General features: G+C 38.2%; 2 protein-coding genes across 2 annotated transcripts in view; both read left to right on the forward strand.

Moving 5' to 3' along the window:
• The window catches only part of LOC146487283 (kinetochore-associated protein 1-like), a 79,758-nt gene that overhangs the window by 1,856 nt on the left and 58,948 nt on the right, over positions 1–18,954 (forward strand). Inside the window, exons 3-13 of the mRNA XM_085086765.1 lie at positions 1,155–1,215; positions 2,899–2,953; positions 4,409–4,493; positions 4,791–4,874; positions 5,538–5,572; positions 13,003–13,113; positions 14,386–14,476; positions 15,040–15,104; positions 16,216–16,334; positions 18,095–18,143; positions 18,304–18,402. Of these exons, the coding sequence (XP_084942891.1) occupies positions 1,155–1,215; positions 2,899–2,953; positions 4,409–4,493; positions 4,791–4,874; positions 5,538–5,572; positions 13,003–13,113; positions 14,386–14,476; positions 15,040–15,104; positions 16,216–16,334; positions 18,095–18,143; positions 18,304–18,402 (854 nt within the window). The remainder of the gene's footprint in view (positions 1–1,154; positions 1,216–2,898; positions 2,954–4,408; positions 4,494–4,790; positions 4,875–5,537; positions 5,573–13,002; positions 13,114–14,385; positions 14,477–15,039; positions 15,105–16,215; positions 16,335–18,094; positions 18,144–18,303; positions 18,403–18,954) is intronic.
• Positions 6,500–9,647, forward strand: LOC146487284 (uncharacterized). The gene has a single exon (XM_085084444.1). It carries the CDS (start codon positions 7,695–7,697, stop codon positions 9,645–9,647), a length of 1,953 nt encoding a protein of 650 aa, XP_084940570.1. The 5' UTR covers positions 6,500–7,694.

An 18,954-nucleotide genomic window follows, 5' to 3' on the forward strand; every position in this document is an offset into this window, starting at 1 on the left:
TTTTTACAAGTTAGCCAATCAGGATATCTTCCTCCTTGTTCATAAAATACAAAACAACATGTTCTCAATAATTCGTTGTTGCGTCACTTGCCTGTTGGACTTTGCAAGGAGGTGTGACCGTTAATCAAATTTGCGTATATCTTCCTATTTGTTCATAAAATACAAAATCATATGTTTTCAATAATTCGTTGTTGCGTCAATTGCCTGTTGTACTTTGCAAGGAGGCATGACCGTTAATCAAATTTATGCATCCTGACTGGTTAACTTGTAAAAAAGTTTGTTGTGTGGCCATGGTAAGGTTGGTTAAATTCCCATTCAAAGGCTAGCTACTCTCCTTATATATATTAAAATACAAAACAGGTAATAGAAAAAACAAGTAATAATAGTGATTAGGATCGCAGATGATTTAAAAGAGACAGTTTGAAAGAATTAAGACTCATTGATGGTATAACAGAGGGTAAAAGAGAGTTCCGTTGGTGTAACAAGAAGTATGCAGAAGCAACTGGTTGATCAAATGTTTGAACTACAGTTGAGCCTTCTTTAAGTGGACACCCTTGGGACCAGAAAGAGTGAATTGCTTAAGAGGGGTGTCCGCTTATAGGAGGTTAAAAATGTAGTGTTTGTTTGTAGCTGAGAACATGACCAAGTGTCTGCAATACGAGAGGTGTCCGCCTTATCGATCACAAATCACATGACATGCTGTAATACTTTTAGTGCAGAAATTCCTTCTGGAATAATTATAAAGGTTAGAACTTTGTGAAAATGTTGTCAGTGAAATTCTTTCAGATTATACATGATGTACTCTAGTTTAGAGAATCACAACTGCGTGTGTGTATAAATGGTTGATGGTCTTAAAGTTTGCTTGAAAGTTTTTTACTCGGCTCAGTCAACGTGATGCTGGCTCACGAAATGCAGTCAAAAGTCTTGGTTATTGTATAAGACAAATAGATTTCATTTTGCCGTGGGTCAGTACTCTGATAACGCACAGATGGTGTCAAAACGCGGTAAGAACATCAGTCACACTACTCACCTGAGGCTCATAACGTACTTCTTTATTCTTACCACATTTGACGTCATCTGTGCATTTTCAGAGTACAGAGGCACGGCAAAGTGAAATCTATTAGTTAAACAATCTCATTTTCCCCTATTTACAGAATGCAATATTGATTGTGTTGCCTGGAGTGAAGACTCGTTATTTCTCGCTATCGGAGAGAGGTATGCTACACTGTGATTTGTCCATCATTCAAAGTTCATGGTAGTAACAGCAGGGTGTCCCAATGTTTGGCACTGCCTGCAGGCCACCCCAAAAATTATGCATACTTGCTTGGTTCAAACAGAAAATAGATCAAGGCAACTACAGTCAACTCTCTCAAAGGCGACCACTCTTGGGACATGACAAAGCGGTTGCTTACGGGAAAGATCAACAAAATAAGCCTGATATTGGATTGATTGATTAATTAATTACATAAAAACATTACCTTGTCAGCTAAATACACAAACAGAAACTAATTTATTTGATTTTTTCACATGCAACAAGTTTCGGGAAAAGTACAGTAGAGTGTACAGTGCTTGTCAATATGTCTCATGTTATACTTGAACTCATCAGTCCAGGGTAGCGTCATTAAAAATTGAACTTTTGTCACTTCTGAGTAATGATTTACTAACGATCATACATGATTATGTTGCTGGTCACTTACCGGAAATAGGAAACAAAAGAATATATTAAATTTCTGGCTTAAAAAGTGGTCGCGGTCCCTTAAGAAATTTGAGTGGTGGTTGCTTATGAGACAGCTCTTGAAACAGTATTTAACTGAGAAGCAAAAGGGTTGTTTACCAAGTGGTCGCTTAGGGGAGGTGGTCGCTTAGGAGGAAGCGGTCGGTATGAGAGAGTTGACTGTAGCTTCCATATAATAAAGCCTACGGAGTAGGTGCTAGGGTACAAATGTGATTACAGGGTGCATGTGATTGGAAAGTGAGAAGCTGCCTGATCCTTTTAGTTTTCTACTCTCCGCGAGGAAAAAAATTTTGATTCATTAATACCTTTCCTTGGGATTAATTCATTGCAAGTACGTACCCTGCTGTCAAGATCTGTTGGTTCTAGATCTGATCCATTTCTCAAAGGAAATTCAAGTGGTGTTCATAATGGAGTCAAAACCTGCAGTGATTAGACTGCATTCACTCTTTGTTGGCCAGGGGTTTTTAAGTTACATGTATTTATTAATCTTTCACGGGTATATTAGAAACTCACAATGTGACCAGCTCCCAGTTGGCTTGATAGCTCAGTTGGTAAAACACTGCACGGGCATCACAGAGGTCATGGGTTCAAATCCTGTTAAAGGCTTTGTAGTGATTTTATTAAACATGTAACACGGATACTGTTTTTCTGTCAGAATTTGCAGTTTGTATTTGGAATAGTTTTTGGCTTCAGTGATTAATGTTAACAGTTTTCCCAGTGCTATCAAGTGGATTTTATTAGAAGCCAGGACCTAGGTGCTGACACCCACTAACTCAAAAAGGAGCTTGGTGAACCCCATGGTTGGGCATTTGTTTGATCCTATTACTGTGGTACAGCTGTATCAGCTGATGAGTTGCAGTATTGATCCAACAGAGAATGCAATGTAAGTGAGGGAAAGCGTTGGAAGGTGCTGTGAGTCACCATTATAAGACTGAAATGGTTCAGTGTGGCATGATGTTTTGGAAAAAAAATAAGAGTACGCCGCAAGCAAAATATGCGGCAATTAATCTGAGCAAAAATGAAAAATACCTAAAATTTGATTGATAAGATACAGTAATGCTTTCAGCACTTCACGGAATGAATTTTTCATATTAATTTGCATATGACTATTAGATGACGACATCCACATCAGTCCAATTATGTTACATGTAATTCCTTCACAGGTCAGGAACCTTCCACTTTGTCCATGTACCATCAAGACAAATTCTTTTTTCTCAGGTGAGAAGAAACAATTTACAAATTATACAGTACAGTACTGCTCAAAAGCAAGTTACCAGTCACATGAAAAGATATAATTATCAAAATTAATATAAGTAGGTTTGTGGAGTAGCGGTAGAGCATCAGAAGCAGTAATCAGAAGGTCTTAGGTTCAACTCCTGATAGGAGCACTCAGATTTTTTTCTGAGTGTGCTTGTGTCATTTACTGAGTAATACATCATTCTCATTTATTCACCGGGCTTAAAATATTCCATCACATTTATTTCCATTGCCCATATGCCTCACATGACCTTCCAATCCTAGCAGTATGCAGGATGTTTGTCCCATGAACCTAGTTTAATGGCCCTAGCTCCCATGAGTCTCCTGTAGCTCAGTGGTAGAGCATCCGAACTAGTAATCGGAAGGTCTTAGGTTAAGATTTTTTCTCCGAGTATGCCTGTGCCATTTACTGAATAATACATCATTCTCTACTGATCACAGTTTTACAACAGCAAACTGATGATTTGCTGATCGGCGTCTTATCAGCTTTTGAACAAGGTTGTTATTACAGTCAAACCTGTATATAACGGCCCTGTATATAGCGGTCACCCTGTGTTTAACGGTCACTGAACAACTTCCCAAAAATCGTCCCTTATATTTACTGTTAAGTTGACCTGCATATAGCGGTCACCTGTATATAACGGACGCGGTCACCCTTTAGACTTCCTGAATGCACAATTTCATTATCTTCTACCTGTATATAACGGTCAGGAAATTGGGTTACGATTAACGAATAATGACAAGCTTTATTCATCAGCTCTTTAAATAGTAGCCACCAAGGCAAGGGTCTCACAAAAATACAAATATTAGTACTAAACACAACTGCTAATACGTGTCATCGCCTACGTTCGACACATGCGCGCGGCAGATAACATTAAAGTGCTGTAACAATGGTTACTGTAACTGTAACAACACAACGGTACCACACTGTTTTCACTTTCGTCATAGTACCCTGATTATAACAGTGTACTGTACTTATCAAGTTGACAGCCGCGGTTTTTCAGTTCACTGAAAGTATACTGCACCTTCCTTAGAGTACACCACGGACATTTTATGGGCATTTTTGTCGTATTTATTGCGTTTCTGTTTAAAATTGTTGTCAATAAATGTAAATTGAGTGATTTTCCACTTAAAAACGTTGTTCATTAGCTTCCAGTAGACTTATACTGCTCCTACCCTAAAGTACACCACGGACATTTTATCTGCTTTTTTTATCGTGATTATTGCGTTGCTGTTACTCGTTATTGTCAATTTAACGTAAACTGAGTGATTATTTGCGCATAAAAATGTTACTTATTGACTTCTGGAGGAGTTTAAAGGAAACCTGTGTACAGCGGTCACCCTGTATATAACGGTCACCTGGCCATTTCCCAAGGGTGACCGTTATATACAGGTTTGACTGTATTTGTTTTTCAGGAGCTGGATTCTGGTGGGAATTCAAACAGCGACAACAGTGAATGTACATTCCTTTCCATGATGTTTACAGCACAAATACAGAAAGGTAAGAAATACTAGGGATTTAAAAATATATAAAACTGTTCAATTGAGGCCTAGGGATTTAGCTAAGCTAAACTTCAGTAGGTTTATTAATGTATTCAGCCGGCTCTTTTGGACTGTAGTCTAGTACTTTAAATACAGTATAGTTCATTATCTGTAGCAAGAATCCATTTCCCATAAGACTTTAAGTGTCCAATAATTGTGTTGTGATTCTAACCAGAGGTTCAACTCTATGTTGAGAGCTGAAAATTGCAATTAAACAGTTATTTATCCTGGTTCCTGGTATTTATTTTACCAACAGGTGGAGCATCAAACTTGGCCATTTTATCTGCTTCGGGTATCTTCACTGAGTTTTCTAACCTTTACTTGGAAAAGCTAAATGATGGTATGTCATAAAACATTCATCACATTTTTCATATGTTGTAAAACCATCTTTCAGTAATTACTAAATTAATTGCTTAATACATTTATCTCCCCACTGTATGACCTCTGGTGCATTACGATAGCAAGAAAAAATGTTGCTTGCTTCATGTACACATAACTTGTGTAGGTTGAGACAAGGTGGGATGAGCCAGTCTGGGAAAAGCAGTTTGTTTATGCAGGTCTAAAACGCAGGTCACAGGTAACAGGTTACAATACAACCCCAACCCTAACCTAACCCAAGGTTAGCGTTAGGGTTGTACCTGTAACCTGTGCCCTGTGACCTGAGTTTTAGACCCACCGCTAATCTATGACATTTAGCATGATGTATTTTTCAACTTTAATTTTGATCACTAAGAATTGTTTACATACATGTTTAGCATGATGTATTTTTCAACTTTAATTTTGATCACTAAGAATTGTTTACATACATGTACATGTACCATTTGACTGGAAACCTCAAATCCTGAATACTCCTTTCTTCAAAACACTAACTAACAAGAAGCTTAGATTTGAAGAAATAAAATCATTGGTAATATTGTATAATAAACGATATGTCTTTTCTTTGCAAAATAATGTTTATAATTAGTTTTTTTTCATTTACCTTCATTTATTCTTATAATTTCAGCTATTGTTGGAGGTGTTTTTGACCTTGTTACTGAAGTGAGTACATTTACAACTAGCAATAATCAAAGATTAGGGAGTGCGTTTGATGATCTCCATCCCAGGCTCTCTCTCCTTTGCCAAGTTGGTGACGATGACATGTCATCCACCCCTACAAAATCTGTGGGTGATGCTCGATACCATCCCAAGATCCATTCATTCGTTGATTGTCCCATACAATCGTGACTGCAATCTGTATTAGGAGTGTGTTCTTTCTACGTCAAATGCAATAAGTAGCAAACTCAACCAGAGTAAATGTAAATGGAACAACAACAAAAATTTTGGAAAAAAAAAAGCATCCCTAATCATACATGAACATGTTCATTTTGTCTTCATAGACTAATTTGAATAAGACTGCATACTTAAAACCTTTTCATTTCTGACAGCCTTTTCCATTAGTCTTCACTTCAACGGTAGAGAAACAAAACATCTTTATATATAGAGTACTTGCACTTTGCTTGTGGGAGCAAGAAATTGGGACTTCAGTAAAGAAGTTTGGTTATAATCAGAAAGACCGCTAAACAAAAAGGTTCAAGTTAAACCAATGTAGTAACAGTGTAGTTATCATCAAGGTTTAACTCTGTGTAGCAGCAACTGGCCACTATAATTATATTTTGGTCTCATGTAAGCCCAACTTGTTTCACACAAGTTGTGTATACATTATGTGGGTCAACGCTCTACCTCATTTAGTCTCACTGATAATGAGTCATGGGTTTATGTTAAAGCAACCGTTCCGTTAATGTACCTTATTTCACCTGCAATGCAAGGCTCAAAGGCTCACTTAATCCCCACTAAGAAATTAAGGCTCACTATGATCCTATATATAGCTCCTAATTTACTACAAACTTCCTTGGCTTCCAGTTTAATGGCCTAGCTCCCACGAATCACCTGTAGCCCCAGTGGTAGAACATTCAAACTAGTAATAAGAAGGTAATTTAAGGAGGCTCGAAAGGGTTTTATGTCCGCGGGAGATTGGATCCAAATGACTGTATCCCACGCGCGATCCTCCCGCGAAATTGCGTGACGCGCGTTGTAAACAACAATGGCTGCCGTAAGTGAAATTAACATCGCCGGTCCCAAATTGTCCGAGGATGAATGTGGCTATTTGCGTAATAAAAAGGGGAAGTTTGTTACAAAAAAAACCGTTGCGAAAAGTGTGTGCTCCGCTAATAAGTTAATTCAGGCAAGAAAGTCGGTAGAAAAGCGACGTCTTGACGATGATGCTCCAGCTCTCGCGATCGATGATTTTTTGCCCCGCAAAAAAACAAGACGACAAAATGTGGTACGTACAAATTTATAACACTACGCTAAACATGGTTTTAATTATTTTTGGTTGTGCGGCTGTTTAATGTCGTCAAAATATTGCAAAACATTCAAACTCCACCATTCATGTGCACACAGGAGTCAGACAAAGAAAACAGTCAAAAGGTACATGTAGTCGGGTCAAGACTTATTGACATGGAGGCGCTAGCAGATGGGTTTGACAGGTGTAAAACTTGTGACAAAGGTAAGCATTGTTTTATGAATACGGTTTCTTCTGAGGCTCGGCTTTTTTCGTTTGAGTTTTTACTAGTACAATTCTACATCGTTTTCCAAAGGTTTATTCAAAAGAAACTCAACTATAATTACAACAAAGCATTGAAAAGTTCCCATTATTTAACCCGAACAACTACAAGTAATTATACAGTTTACAAAGTTTCTAACTTGACAAAAATACATGTACGGAGTTTGAAATAGATTCAATCACTTCACACTATAATTAAATAAGACCCTGGATAATGTATAATTCGTCAAAAAAGGCTTTATGCGAATAACATTTATTTAGTTTTTTTTCTGACTGAGATCACATAAACAACAGTATTTGCAGATCAAATGTACTGCAAATATACCATGAATACTAGTTACATTCTCTTACACTCTGGAACAGAGTAAAACCCTACAAAAGTTGAGATGTACAAAAAAATAATATCTGTTTCCGGACAACCAATGATACAAAATTATTTTATTACCTAAAGGACCCTTGGCATGGAAGAACTTTGTTAGTGAAGAATGCAAAGGAGCAGCAAGCATATTTACCATCAGATGTGGATATTGCAAAGCAATAAACAAAGTGTCAACTTCAATGCAACACAGAGCAGGGAAGCGTGGGCCCATGGCTTATGACATTAATACACGAATAGCCCTGGGGGCTCTAAATGCTGGTATAGGGCAAACACACGTCAATAGTTTATTTTCCTGTCTAAATGTTCCTTCTGTTAATCATGTGACTTTCAAAGTAAGAGAAAGAGAAGTTGGAAAAGCAATTGAAAGTGTGGCAGAGGCAAGTTGCTTGGAAAGTTGTAGTGAGGAGCGAAAGAGGGCAGTAGCAGCAGGTGTGCAGGGTGATGACCAAGATTTAATTGGTGTTTTGGTGTCGTATGATATGGGGTGGCAAAAAAGAGGGAAGGCACACAATTCCTCCACTGGTCATGGGGCGGTATTAGGTGTATCAACAGGGAAGGTTTTAGACTTTGCCACAAGATGCAAAATGTGTCGAATATGTTCAGCGGCAAAGGATAAGCCCAAGCCACATGACTGTCGCAAAAACCATGATGGGTCTTCAAAAATCATGGAATCTGATGTTGCTTGTCAGCTTTTCCAACATGCCCCGACACGTGGTATTAAATATGACAAATATATTGGGGATGATGATTCCACAACTTTAGCTCAACTTAAATCAAAAGTACCTTATGGCCTGGAAAAAATTTCAGACTTCATCCACACAAAACGCTCTTTAAGCACTCGGTTGTACAACCTGAGCCAGCGTCAAAAATTTAATAACTCTTCAATTCTATCTCAGAAGGTTATCAACTACCTCGTCAAATGTTTCTCGTATTGTGTTCATCAAAACAGAAATTGCCCCCAAGAGCTGAGTAGAGAAATCAAGTCCATTGTTCCACATGCATTTGGCAACCATGAGCAATGCTCTTCAACGACGTGCCGATACAAACAAGACCCAGTAAACTACATGCACAACGAACTGCCACATGGCAAAGACTTACATGGTGCAAGCCTGAAACAGGCCTTACAGACCCTTTTTGATGAATATGCATCAGAGACAGTCACAGCAAAACTTGCACCATGTATGGACTCGCAAAGAAATGAATCCCTTAATGGAACAATTGGTTCAAAAAATCTGAAGATCCGATATTATGGAGGGAGCGAAAGCAGCGACTTCCGCACAGCTTGTGGGGTGGCTCAACATAATGAGGGGCACAAATTTGTAAACAAAACACTACTGAAAGCTGGGATAACCCCTGGTATCTTCTGTGAAAAACACCAAGACAAAGAAGACAGTAAATCCATCAAGGACAAAAGTCGCAAAAGCAGTATGGAATACAAACGAAGAAGAAGACACTTCCATCTGAAGAAAATTAAAATCACCACAAGACATGAAAAAAAGGAAGGACCAAGCTATGGACACAACATAGGACTTTCCCTAAACCCAAGCCAAACAAATTCCACTAATGAATCAAGTCTGCACATTCTGAAAAATGTCAACATTAACCTTTGCAAACAAGAACTACCAAACTACGAAAACTTGATCCCATCATCTGGAGTGAGACCTGTGCTGAACGAAATTTCCTTTGATCCCCAGAAAACCTACACTTTTGTTGTCTTCGATATTGAAACAGCATCGACTTCAAGGACTACTGAACTTCTTCAACTATCTGCAATAACAGAGGACGAAAAAGCTACCTTTTCCGAATACATCTTACCGAGTAAACCTATCAGCAGCACTGCATCAGCCATTCACAACATAACTGTGCGATATTCCGGAGATCAAAGGCAATTGTACAAAGATGGAAAACAAATACCTGCGACATCACTGCAAACCTGTCTCACTCGCTTTCTGCATTTCCTTAAAACTATTTACAACTCAAAACCTGTTGATCACTTAGTTCTCACTGGACACAACTCCTCTGTATTCGATACCCCTAGACTTCTCCGTAACGGCGGCAGCAGATTTTCCAACCAGCTGGAGGAAATGAAAGTGTTGTTCTGTGACATCGAAGTCAACCGAACAACGCCTTGAAATCTTCACCGAACAACAAATTAGCTTGCGTTTATAAGGCACTGTTTAATTGTGACTTTCTCGCTCACGACGCTTTGGAGGATGTGAAAGCACTGAGAAGGATTCTGTTTACTCCGCCACTCGAGCTTAGCACTGAAACTATTGTTAACCATGGGAAAACATCATCACCGAACGAAGCACAGCAACAGTCAACATTTCTTGAGCGACGACAACAAGTTGTTGACACCTTCAACGGAAATCTTTACCTCCCGAGTGGCTCTTTGAAGTTAACCTTGACAACAATCCAGAAGTTAGCAGATGCCGGTTTGGCCTTCAGTACTCTCCAAGAAATTCATTCCAAATTTGGACTAAACGGTCTGTATGGTATTATTGCACTCCCGCCATCGAATCGCAATTCCCAGCCTAGCCAAAACAAGTCGGCCAAGTCGCCTAGAATTTCATCAAACAAAAGAATAATTTCCACAGTTTTAAAGTACTTCCACGAACTATAAACACGACCTTTCGCTTTGTTTCAATTTTGTAAGCCCTTAGCCTTTTCATTCCTTTATGCTCCTTCGGTTTCTTCCACTGATGACTTGGCACGATCGCTCGATTCCAATCCACTCGCGCGAGTACGGTCAGCGGTGATATGAAGAGCGTGACCGGAAATGATAATGGGCGCGAAATCGCACGAACCGGAAGTAACAAGACAAACTTTGGATCAATTTATCTCGAAAATTTGCTCGGCGACCTATGTTGAAATTTTTCATGCAAACAGCATTTAACTGTATCAAACATTCAAGACCTTAAAGAGAAAATCTGTAGAGCAGATTTTTTTAATCTTTAAAAGACCTTTTTCCAAGGTTTCTCGATTTCCACACTACAGATTTTTTTCAAATTTTCAGGGGATGTGAAGAACACTGCTAACTATCAAAAACGCTGATAAAAAGTATAGGTCACCGAGTTAGTTTTTAAGATAACTTTGAAAAAGTGACTTTTGAGGAGTATGTCTCTAGAGAGTTACGGTTACCATGACAACGCATATGACGTCATAAGTTGTCTTAAATGAAACTTTAACAACCCTGTTAAAAGCTTAGCTACAATTTGTTTCAGAGACTTAAGGGGTAAAATTTCAGTGTTGTTTTGTTTTGACATGTTTATGAGCTTTCAGAAACCCTTTTGAGCCTCCTTAAGGTTTGACTCCCCATGTTGGAAGAACTCGGATTTCCTTTACCCAAGTTAATGCCTATGTCACTGACTATAGTAAAACATCATTGAAATTTTAACAGTGTTACCAAAGAAAAACTCCAAAAGAACCCATGTTAGATTAACCACATCCATACATTAGGTTCATGTGATAAACACCCTGCATACTGCTAGGATTTGAATGTCCATGAGTTGAATATTATGTGAAAGAAATGTGATGTTATGTTTTAAGCCTGGTGAATGAATTAATTACAGACAATTAAAGACAACAGAGATGGGGGTTTGTTATTCTTCATTAACAAATAAAGACATTATTTGGGTTATATAGGAGGCAGCGCGGTCGAGTGGTTAGGGTGCCGGACTTGAAATCCGGAGGTCCTGGGTTCAAGTCCCGTTCTGACCACTGTCTGGAGTTGTTTCTCGGTAGCCTTGGTTTCAACTCCTCGGCCTCGTTTGTAAATAGCCAGACGGTCCGCCTCCTGCCAGCTGGGATTCTTAACCATGTTATGTTGTATTTGAAATATTTGTTTCTTCCTGTTTGTTTCATTGTCCCTGAATTAAACCCCCTTTCGGGGAGAGGATAATTAAGTAATTATTATTATTATTATTATTTTTTATTATTGTTATAACATATACAATTTTGTGATAATGTTATTTTTACAATAACTGTCAAAATTCCTGTGCACTGATTGCCTAGTAGCTATTGTCTATAAGAGTACAGACAATAAAAATGACATCAGATGTTACATGTGCGCTTTCTTAACAGAAAATAAAAGGCAATGCCGCTGGTACTTTTTCCACATATTGTAGAAAACTTTTCAGCAGTTTTCTATGGTCTATACTCTTCTTATTAGACCATAAAATTAATGGCGAGTTTTAAACATTAATATTTTTATAGTCTATCAGAGTATAAACCATAGAAAACTGCCGTCTATTTGTTAACTGTATATCTAAAATGATCATTCCTATTTTTAAGAGAGCAGCACAGTTTCAGTGGTGAGAGCAGGCCCATAGCAGGGGGAGGGGCAGGGGGGGCTTGAGCCCCCCCCATAATTTTTGTAAGTTACAAAACAGTTTGCCAAAACATAAATAATTAAACCAAATTAATGTGCAGCAATCAGTCTTAAACTCTGACGCTGCAAATGCCTTTTCACAGCCCTATAAAAATGTGCCTACTACCTTTTTAGTTTCCTTCGCCAACAGTTTGTTTTTATAAACAACAACAACAAAGGTACTCCTACCTTGTGAATCGGAAATAAAAACCAAAATGGATCGACATCAACCAATCTTAAGTCCTAAAAGCTGTTGAAATAAACTACTTGTTTTCTAAGGCATCTGATCATTTATAGCAATACAAATGTCTTTAGACCTGCTTAGCGTATAACAATTTAGTGTTCGCGGGTTGTCGAAAGACACACAAATATGTCCTCTCAAGAGCCAGAGAAAAAATTCTCCCACAGTCGGATTCTTACTGCCCAGTTAAAGCCAAATTATAAAGGAGAAAGAAAAATTCGTCGTCGTTTGTTTACGTCCTCCTTCAAACGTGAAATTAGGAAACTTAACATGGTAGTCCACGTAAAAGAAACGGCAAAAAGGATGTACCAAAAAGTGTGCAAGTGTGCAGGTGCAAAGTTATTGTTTTACTTACTAAATCTACTTAATTTCTGTCTTTTTTTATGTTCTCGTTGCATCTTAAACTCCCTAATCAGTCTGTTTTTTGGGGGGTGACGAGGGGGGGGGGGGGGGGTAGTTTTGTTTAACCATTTTGCTGAGCCCCCTCAGTTGTTTTAGCCTTGCTACGGGCCTGGGCGGGTAGTTTTGTTTAACCATTTTGCTGAGCCCCCTCAGTTGTTTTAGCCTTGCTACGGGCCTGGGCGGGTAGTTTTGTTTAACCATTTTGCTGAGCCCCCTCAGTTGTTTTAGCCTTGCTACGGGCCTGGAGAGCACTAGCCTAAGCTATCAGTGTGGCCCGTTCTTGATTTTTATTGTATGAGTATATGCTATAGATTATTGGCCTTAGTTTGATGTTACTTCTGTCTGTGCTTTTAAGTTTTTCTTCTCCACAAAACCCAAAAAACCAAAACCCAAAATTCAAAATTAGTAGTGGATGGAGGAGCACCTCTGCGGATGTCTTCTATAATTCCCAATATTTATTTTATTTGCCCTGCAGTTAAGAGAGATGATCCACCTGAAATCTGTGAATGTTGGAGTCGTTCACCAGGAGAAGATATCAGGCTTTACTGTTGGATTGCTTTGGGATGCTCCTGTCCTCATCACTTACGTGAGAACTTCCTTTAATCCTTTGACTGTAAATCTCAAATCCCGAATATGTGTAGTTCTTAATATTCAAACTTAACCAGACATGAAGGTTTAAAATTCTAACTGACTTCAGTGATAGATTCAAAACTTCAGCTGAAACAGAAAAGGGAAAAACAACAACAAAAAGCTTCAGAAAAGGACAAATTTCACTGCTCCAGTACTTCATTTTTCTGCCAAAAACAGAAGGAATTTCCTGGGCCCAGTGGGCCATTCCCCAAGATGAGCTACTGGATGTGTGTAGTTAGTCTGGAAGTATAGCATCTTCCTATTTAATGCAATTACTTACAGGACTCTCGTTAATAGGGAACTTCTGCATGTGCGTTATATATGTTTTGGTACATTTCTTTGCCATCGTCAGCAAAACAACAATGTGAAATGACCGAATTCAAGGTTTTGTGAATAACATGAGCGCACAACAGTGAATTTGTCACTCTTGGTCCTTCCTGTCTGTCAATTTATAATGTAGTTTCTGGATATTTTGCCCACTTTGTACAAATGTAATGAATTAGAATAATCATGCAGTCAATACAAGTAACACTGACTTATATTTTTAGGTGACTTTTTTGTTGGCATTGCTGTCGTCGTTGCTTAGTTCCCTTGTATCGGTGACTGTGAACTATGGGTGGTAACTACAGTTTGTGTACTGTGGTGATTACTGGTGACTTAGAGTTTGAAAATGACTACAGGAATGACTGTAAGACTGTCTATTGTTAGTGACTGGCAACGTTCCTCGTGGAGATGTCTTATTCAAAACAACCTGAAATGTACCATGTGAAATTGAATAAACACGGTCTAAAGTGAACATTTTTTTTATTAAACAAAAAAACTTTAAGGCCTGGCTTCCAACCTGTAGATCATGATTCCTCCAGTGACAAGAGGTTTTTTTGGAGGAGTTGCTTGAGTGTTAAATGCTCATTAGAACAACATTAATGTAAAGAAAAGGTTATTAATTTGTTATGTGCAGGGTCAGAAGGTGCTATTATATTTACAGTGATTGCTCATAAAAATAAGTAAATTGAGTTTTTGTTTTCTTTTCGTTTTCTATTCTATTATAGACTTTGGGATTGCATTGGTAAATTATAGGGATTGTGCACAACTAACTAACCTGGGTTGTTGTCAACGATGTCAGTGCTGCATAGGGAGGTCTACCCCCCCCCCCCCCCAGCTAAGGCACTGCGCACACTCTATTTGGAAGTTGTTTGATAGATGGTTGAGTAGTTTTGTGTGCTTGTAGGGTGAAGGTGATGCAGCCATTGCTGTGTGGACCCATCAGGAGAAGGGTGTGATTACTCTCATGGATTCAATCAGTTCCTACATCTTGGGAGGTTTGTAACCTATCTTTTTTTAGTAGGGTGTAACCTGGTCAATGCAGATGCCTAATTATGGACATGCAAAAGTGTCCTTATTAAGAGGGTTCTCAGAATAAACGTCATGGACATGTTTTATCCATACAAAGACTAAAGCATACAATTTAAAAGCAACAGCACGAATTTATGCCCAGTAACTATTACTTAGGATGAAACTGAAGAAACCTTACACTCATTCAACGACAAACATGTTTATCCATAATAAGTGGATGTCTGTAATGCTGGGATCCAGTTAACAGTAGAATACTGCTTTTCCAAATACATGCAGTTTTTCCCTTAGAAACCTCGACTCATAGTATTAGCACCAGATGAGGGAGTGCTCCTGACGGTCAAATTACCGACAGAGTGACCATGTGATCCAACAAGAGACTCCACTGATTTTCAGTGACTTCTCAAGACTCTCATTGACTCTTTATTTCAATTTTAACATTACTTCATCATTGTTTGGGCAAATAATATGTGTTAATGTACACGTACATGTGTTTTTTGGATTTTACATAGGCTTAGCGTTTTAATTGCAGGATCTGGTGTGGTTAAAGCAAGTGCATCAAGCGATGGTCTTTTCCTAGTTGTCTTAGATGACAAGGTTGGTGGTGGAATTAAAACAAATTCTTATATCAAACCAGCTACCAGGGCCTGATTGTTCAAACGACAATTAACGCTAATCCACGATTAAAGGTTCACCGTGGTTGTTAGTTTGTTTATTAAAACAACTTCTAAAAGCAGAGTAAGCTAGCTCATGGTAAAGTTAAGTCAAGTCAAAACTGAGCGATAAAAATATTTCGGAAAAATCTTATTGATTGATAATAGAACTTGAATCAAAGTTCACACTTATAATAAAGTTCTTACTTACTTACTTACACTGACTCAGTATTAGCTTAAATGGGCTTTGAACAACTGGGCCCAGGTGTCCATTTTTCGAACATCTTGATAACTTACTGGGTTTGAAAACCATTTTAGTTTATAAGATATTCCTCAACAGCAAGTAAATGTCGAACTGGTTTTGAAAGCTATATTTTGTGGAAAGCATTGGGCAAGTTTGAAATAAAAATTTCTGCTGAAGGATAACAACAGCTGTGAAAATATATTTTGTCTGGCCTCATTAACCTTCTTGATTTTTGAGAACAGGCGAGACTGTATTTGTGGTTTGAAACTGAACAAAGCTGTCTATAGAATCTCCCTGGACAAAATAACCTACTGAATTTTCCTACATTTCCAATTGATTTTGTTTATGCTCACAATGAAGTTGTAAAGTCTTAGGTTCGACTCCTGATAGGAACACTAGAATTTCCTTTTCCGAGTTTGCCTGTGTTACTCACTGAATAATACATCATTCTCATTCATACACCAGGCTTAAATATTCCATCACATTTATTTCATTGCACATAATGCCACACATTGACATTCAAATCCTAGCAGTATGCAGGATGTTTTTCCCATGAACCAAGTTTAATGGCCTTAGCTCCCACGAGTCTCCTGTAGCTCAGTGTTAGAGCATCCAAACTAGTAATTGGAAGGTCTTGGGTTCGACTTCTGATAGGAGCGCTCAGATTTCCATTTCCCGAGTTTGCCTGTTTCACTCACTGAATAATACATCATTCTCAATGTAGTTGTTTTTCTCCTGTGTTGCTGCCAACATGCATGTATTACCTCTCACCTGTTTGTATTGTTGCATTCGTGTCACATTTTGCTTGCAGAATATGTTAAGTTTGTGGGAAGTGGCATCATTGACAATGGTCGCATTCTGGCCTTATCTGACTGTGGTTGACTTCCTGGTTTTGACGTCCAGTAACATCCAGACTCCTGGGGTCTCCAAGTACGTCATTGTTCAGCTTTAAATAAAATTAATAGAATCTTGTTGATCGGATGATGAAACAGTTTAGTATTTATACAGCTATTTCAATTAACGTTGTCGGATTAAAATCAAGCTAAAAGACAAGACTGCAATGTTTTGTGGGATTACTTTTTATGCAAAATCATCCCTGCACGTGCAGGTCATTGTACTGCTTATTACAACCTTTTGTTTTCTCCAGGTATGCCTGATTTTGATGAATTTATTCATAAAAATCCCACGTAAACTTTCGGTCTTGTCTTTTAGCTTCATGCTTTGAACCGACAACGTTAATTGAAATAGCTGTATACAGAAACCTTAAAAACCAAATGACATTAATGTCAAGTATCTCATTGTCCGATGAGTGTAACTGACATGAAATGAGTGTTGAAATATGTAGTGTGCAGTTTTCAGTGACTAGATTACTTAACAATTATTCCACGAGCGCGCGTTGGATATAAGATGATAGATAGCCAACGAGGCGCGCAGCGCCGAGTTGGCTATAATCATCTCATATCCAACAAGCGCGAGTGGAATAGTTGTTTTATTAAAAAAATCAAGAAATATTACTAGATTTTGCTGTTTTCGCTTTGCAAGAGCAATAAGAAGACAATTTAATGTTCTCTATTTCTCGGTCATGGTATAATGGCTCATATACCATGGCCGTTAAGCCAATCAAATCGCTCGAATTGCATTATACAATGATCCAGTTTTTAATAAATTGTGTTATACACTGAATTTGAATAATTAATATTGCAAGTACATTGACAATATAACTAAAACGTGATGACCATCGGAAATAGCTATCATAGTTGTTTGATGCCTGAAGAATGCCAAGAAAAATGATCAAGTGAAAAAGCAACCATTTAACTGATATACCTGCAATTTTACTTGCTATAAACTGACATGCACCAAGGTCTTCATTAATTTTTGTGGTTAGAAGGTTATTAATGGTGAATTGGCAGGCACCACACATTAATTTGTCTTGTTTAGACTGGCTATAATTGTATACAGTTCAACCTCTCCACAACGGCCACCTTGGGGACAGAAGAAAGTGGCCGTTGTGGAGAGGTGGCCGTTATGGGGAGGTAGGGGTGTAATATGACACCTTTTTTTTTCGGGAAGTACAACATGTTTATTGTGCCAAGTTCGTGCTTACTGTAGCCTATAATTGCAATCCAATCTTAAATAATATATACAGATAAAATACACAATAAACCGTTAAAAATGTTAAAAAGACGAAACGAGCGAGGTTCGCAACATTCGCTGTATTATTGTAAACAATTTATGCTGACTGCAGCATATAAATGGAACACAATCAAAATACGTATATCATTAAAATGGATACAGAAACGTAATGTTCCGAAGACAAATGTCGATTACTGCATCAGTCAACTTATAAAAAAAAGGTTTTGTTTTTACAAAAAAGAGCTGTACTGGCCATTGTCGAGAGGTTATTTTGGCTCTTTGGACGCACTTTAGTGGCCGTTGCCATTGTAGAGAGGTTTAAACAAGAGGTAATGTATGGACTGTCCGCCGGGACAAAAAAAAGTGGCTGTTGTAGAGAGGTGGCCGTTGTGGAGAGGTGGCCGTTAGTGGAGGTTCGACTGTAGAATGATTTTTCCAAAGGTGGGCACCATGTTCAGAGTAAATGGGTGCAAATACCCAGGTTTCCGCTAATAAGAAACACTGTATTGTTGAAATGGCCTCCAAATTAATGTGCCGTAAATTGTTCTTTCCTGTAGAACAGATGATGAATACAAGCTAGTAGCTCTTATATCGCCAAACAGTCAGGTAATGCGTTCTTTTTGGTTGCTGCATTAGAATTACTGTAAGTATTATCAGTTATGGCCTTGGCTGACTGCACTATATCGCACATTGCTATTTCTCAAAGTTACTGAAATCGTATGCATAGGAACGATAAGTTTTAATAAAATCAATTTGTGCGTTTCAGATGCGTTACCTTCAAGTGTACACATTTCCAACCATGAAGCAGATGTATTCACTAGAGATTCCTGTTTCCTCTTTTTTGGCTGAGTGTCCATCAACTCAGGTTTCTGATGAGTATTTTTTGTTTGTTTACTGTAATGACCTCTTAACTAGTACACATCGCTCCAACACAAACACAGTAGGCTGTCACAGCAGAGTCATGTTACCGAGCAAAAGTTGGTTACTGTAAAACGAACCGAACTGTGGACTCTCCTCCGTTTGGCATGTGAAAAACTAATTACACAAAAACTTTTTTGTTTTCTTGTTTTGAAATTGATGTGTTCGACTTGATACTCAATGTACTCAACCCAAACCTTGATACTTGAAGCTTTCAATTTTTGGGGATTGAGGATTGAGAGGCGAAGTTTGAGTTTTGAGAGACTGTTAACTTACTTTTGCATGGTACTGTATGTAGGCTATTTTTTGGTTCTTGTTTCTTTTGCCAAAACTAAACTAAACAATACTGACAGAGTACATGTACCTTTGATTGGACTATATTAAGCAGTCACACTCGGGGAAGTGCTAAGTGATCGCCTAATAGAGGTTGTACAGAACACACATCAAACACAATTAAAACAACATTTAATTTAACATTTGATCACGTACTGTTAATGCA

This window comes from Pavona decussata, unplaced genomic scaffold, assembly GCF_977016875.1.
Source record: "Pavona decussata unplaced genomic scaffold, jaPavDecu1.1 SCAFFOLD_16, whole genome shotgun sequence".
NCBI classification, from domain to species: domain Eukaryota; kingdom Metazoa; phylum Cnidaria; class Anthozoa; order Scleractinia; family Agariciidae; genus Pavona; species Pavona decussata.

What these genes read in the sequence shown, in the direction of transcription:
- LOC146487284 (XM_085084444.1), top strand. Translation starts at nt 7,695, where the DNA reads ATGCAACACAGAGCAGGGAAGCGTGGGCCCATGGCTTATGACATTAAT.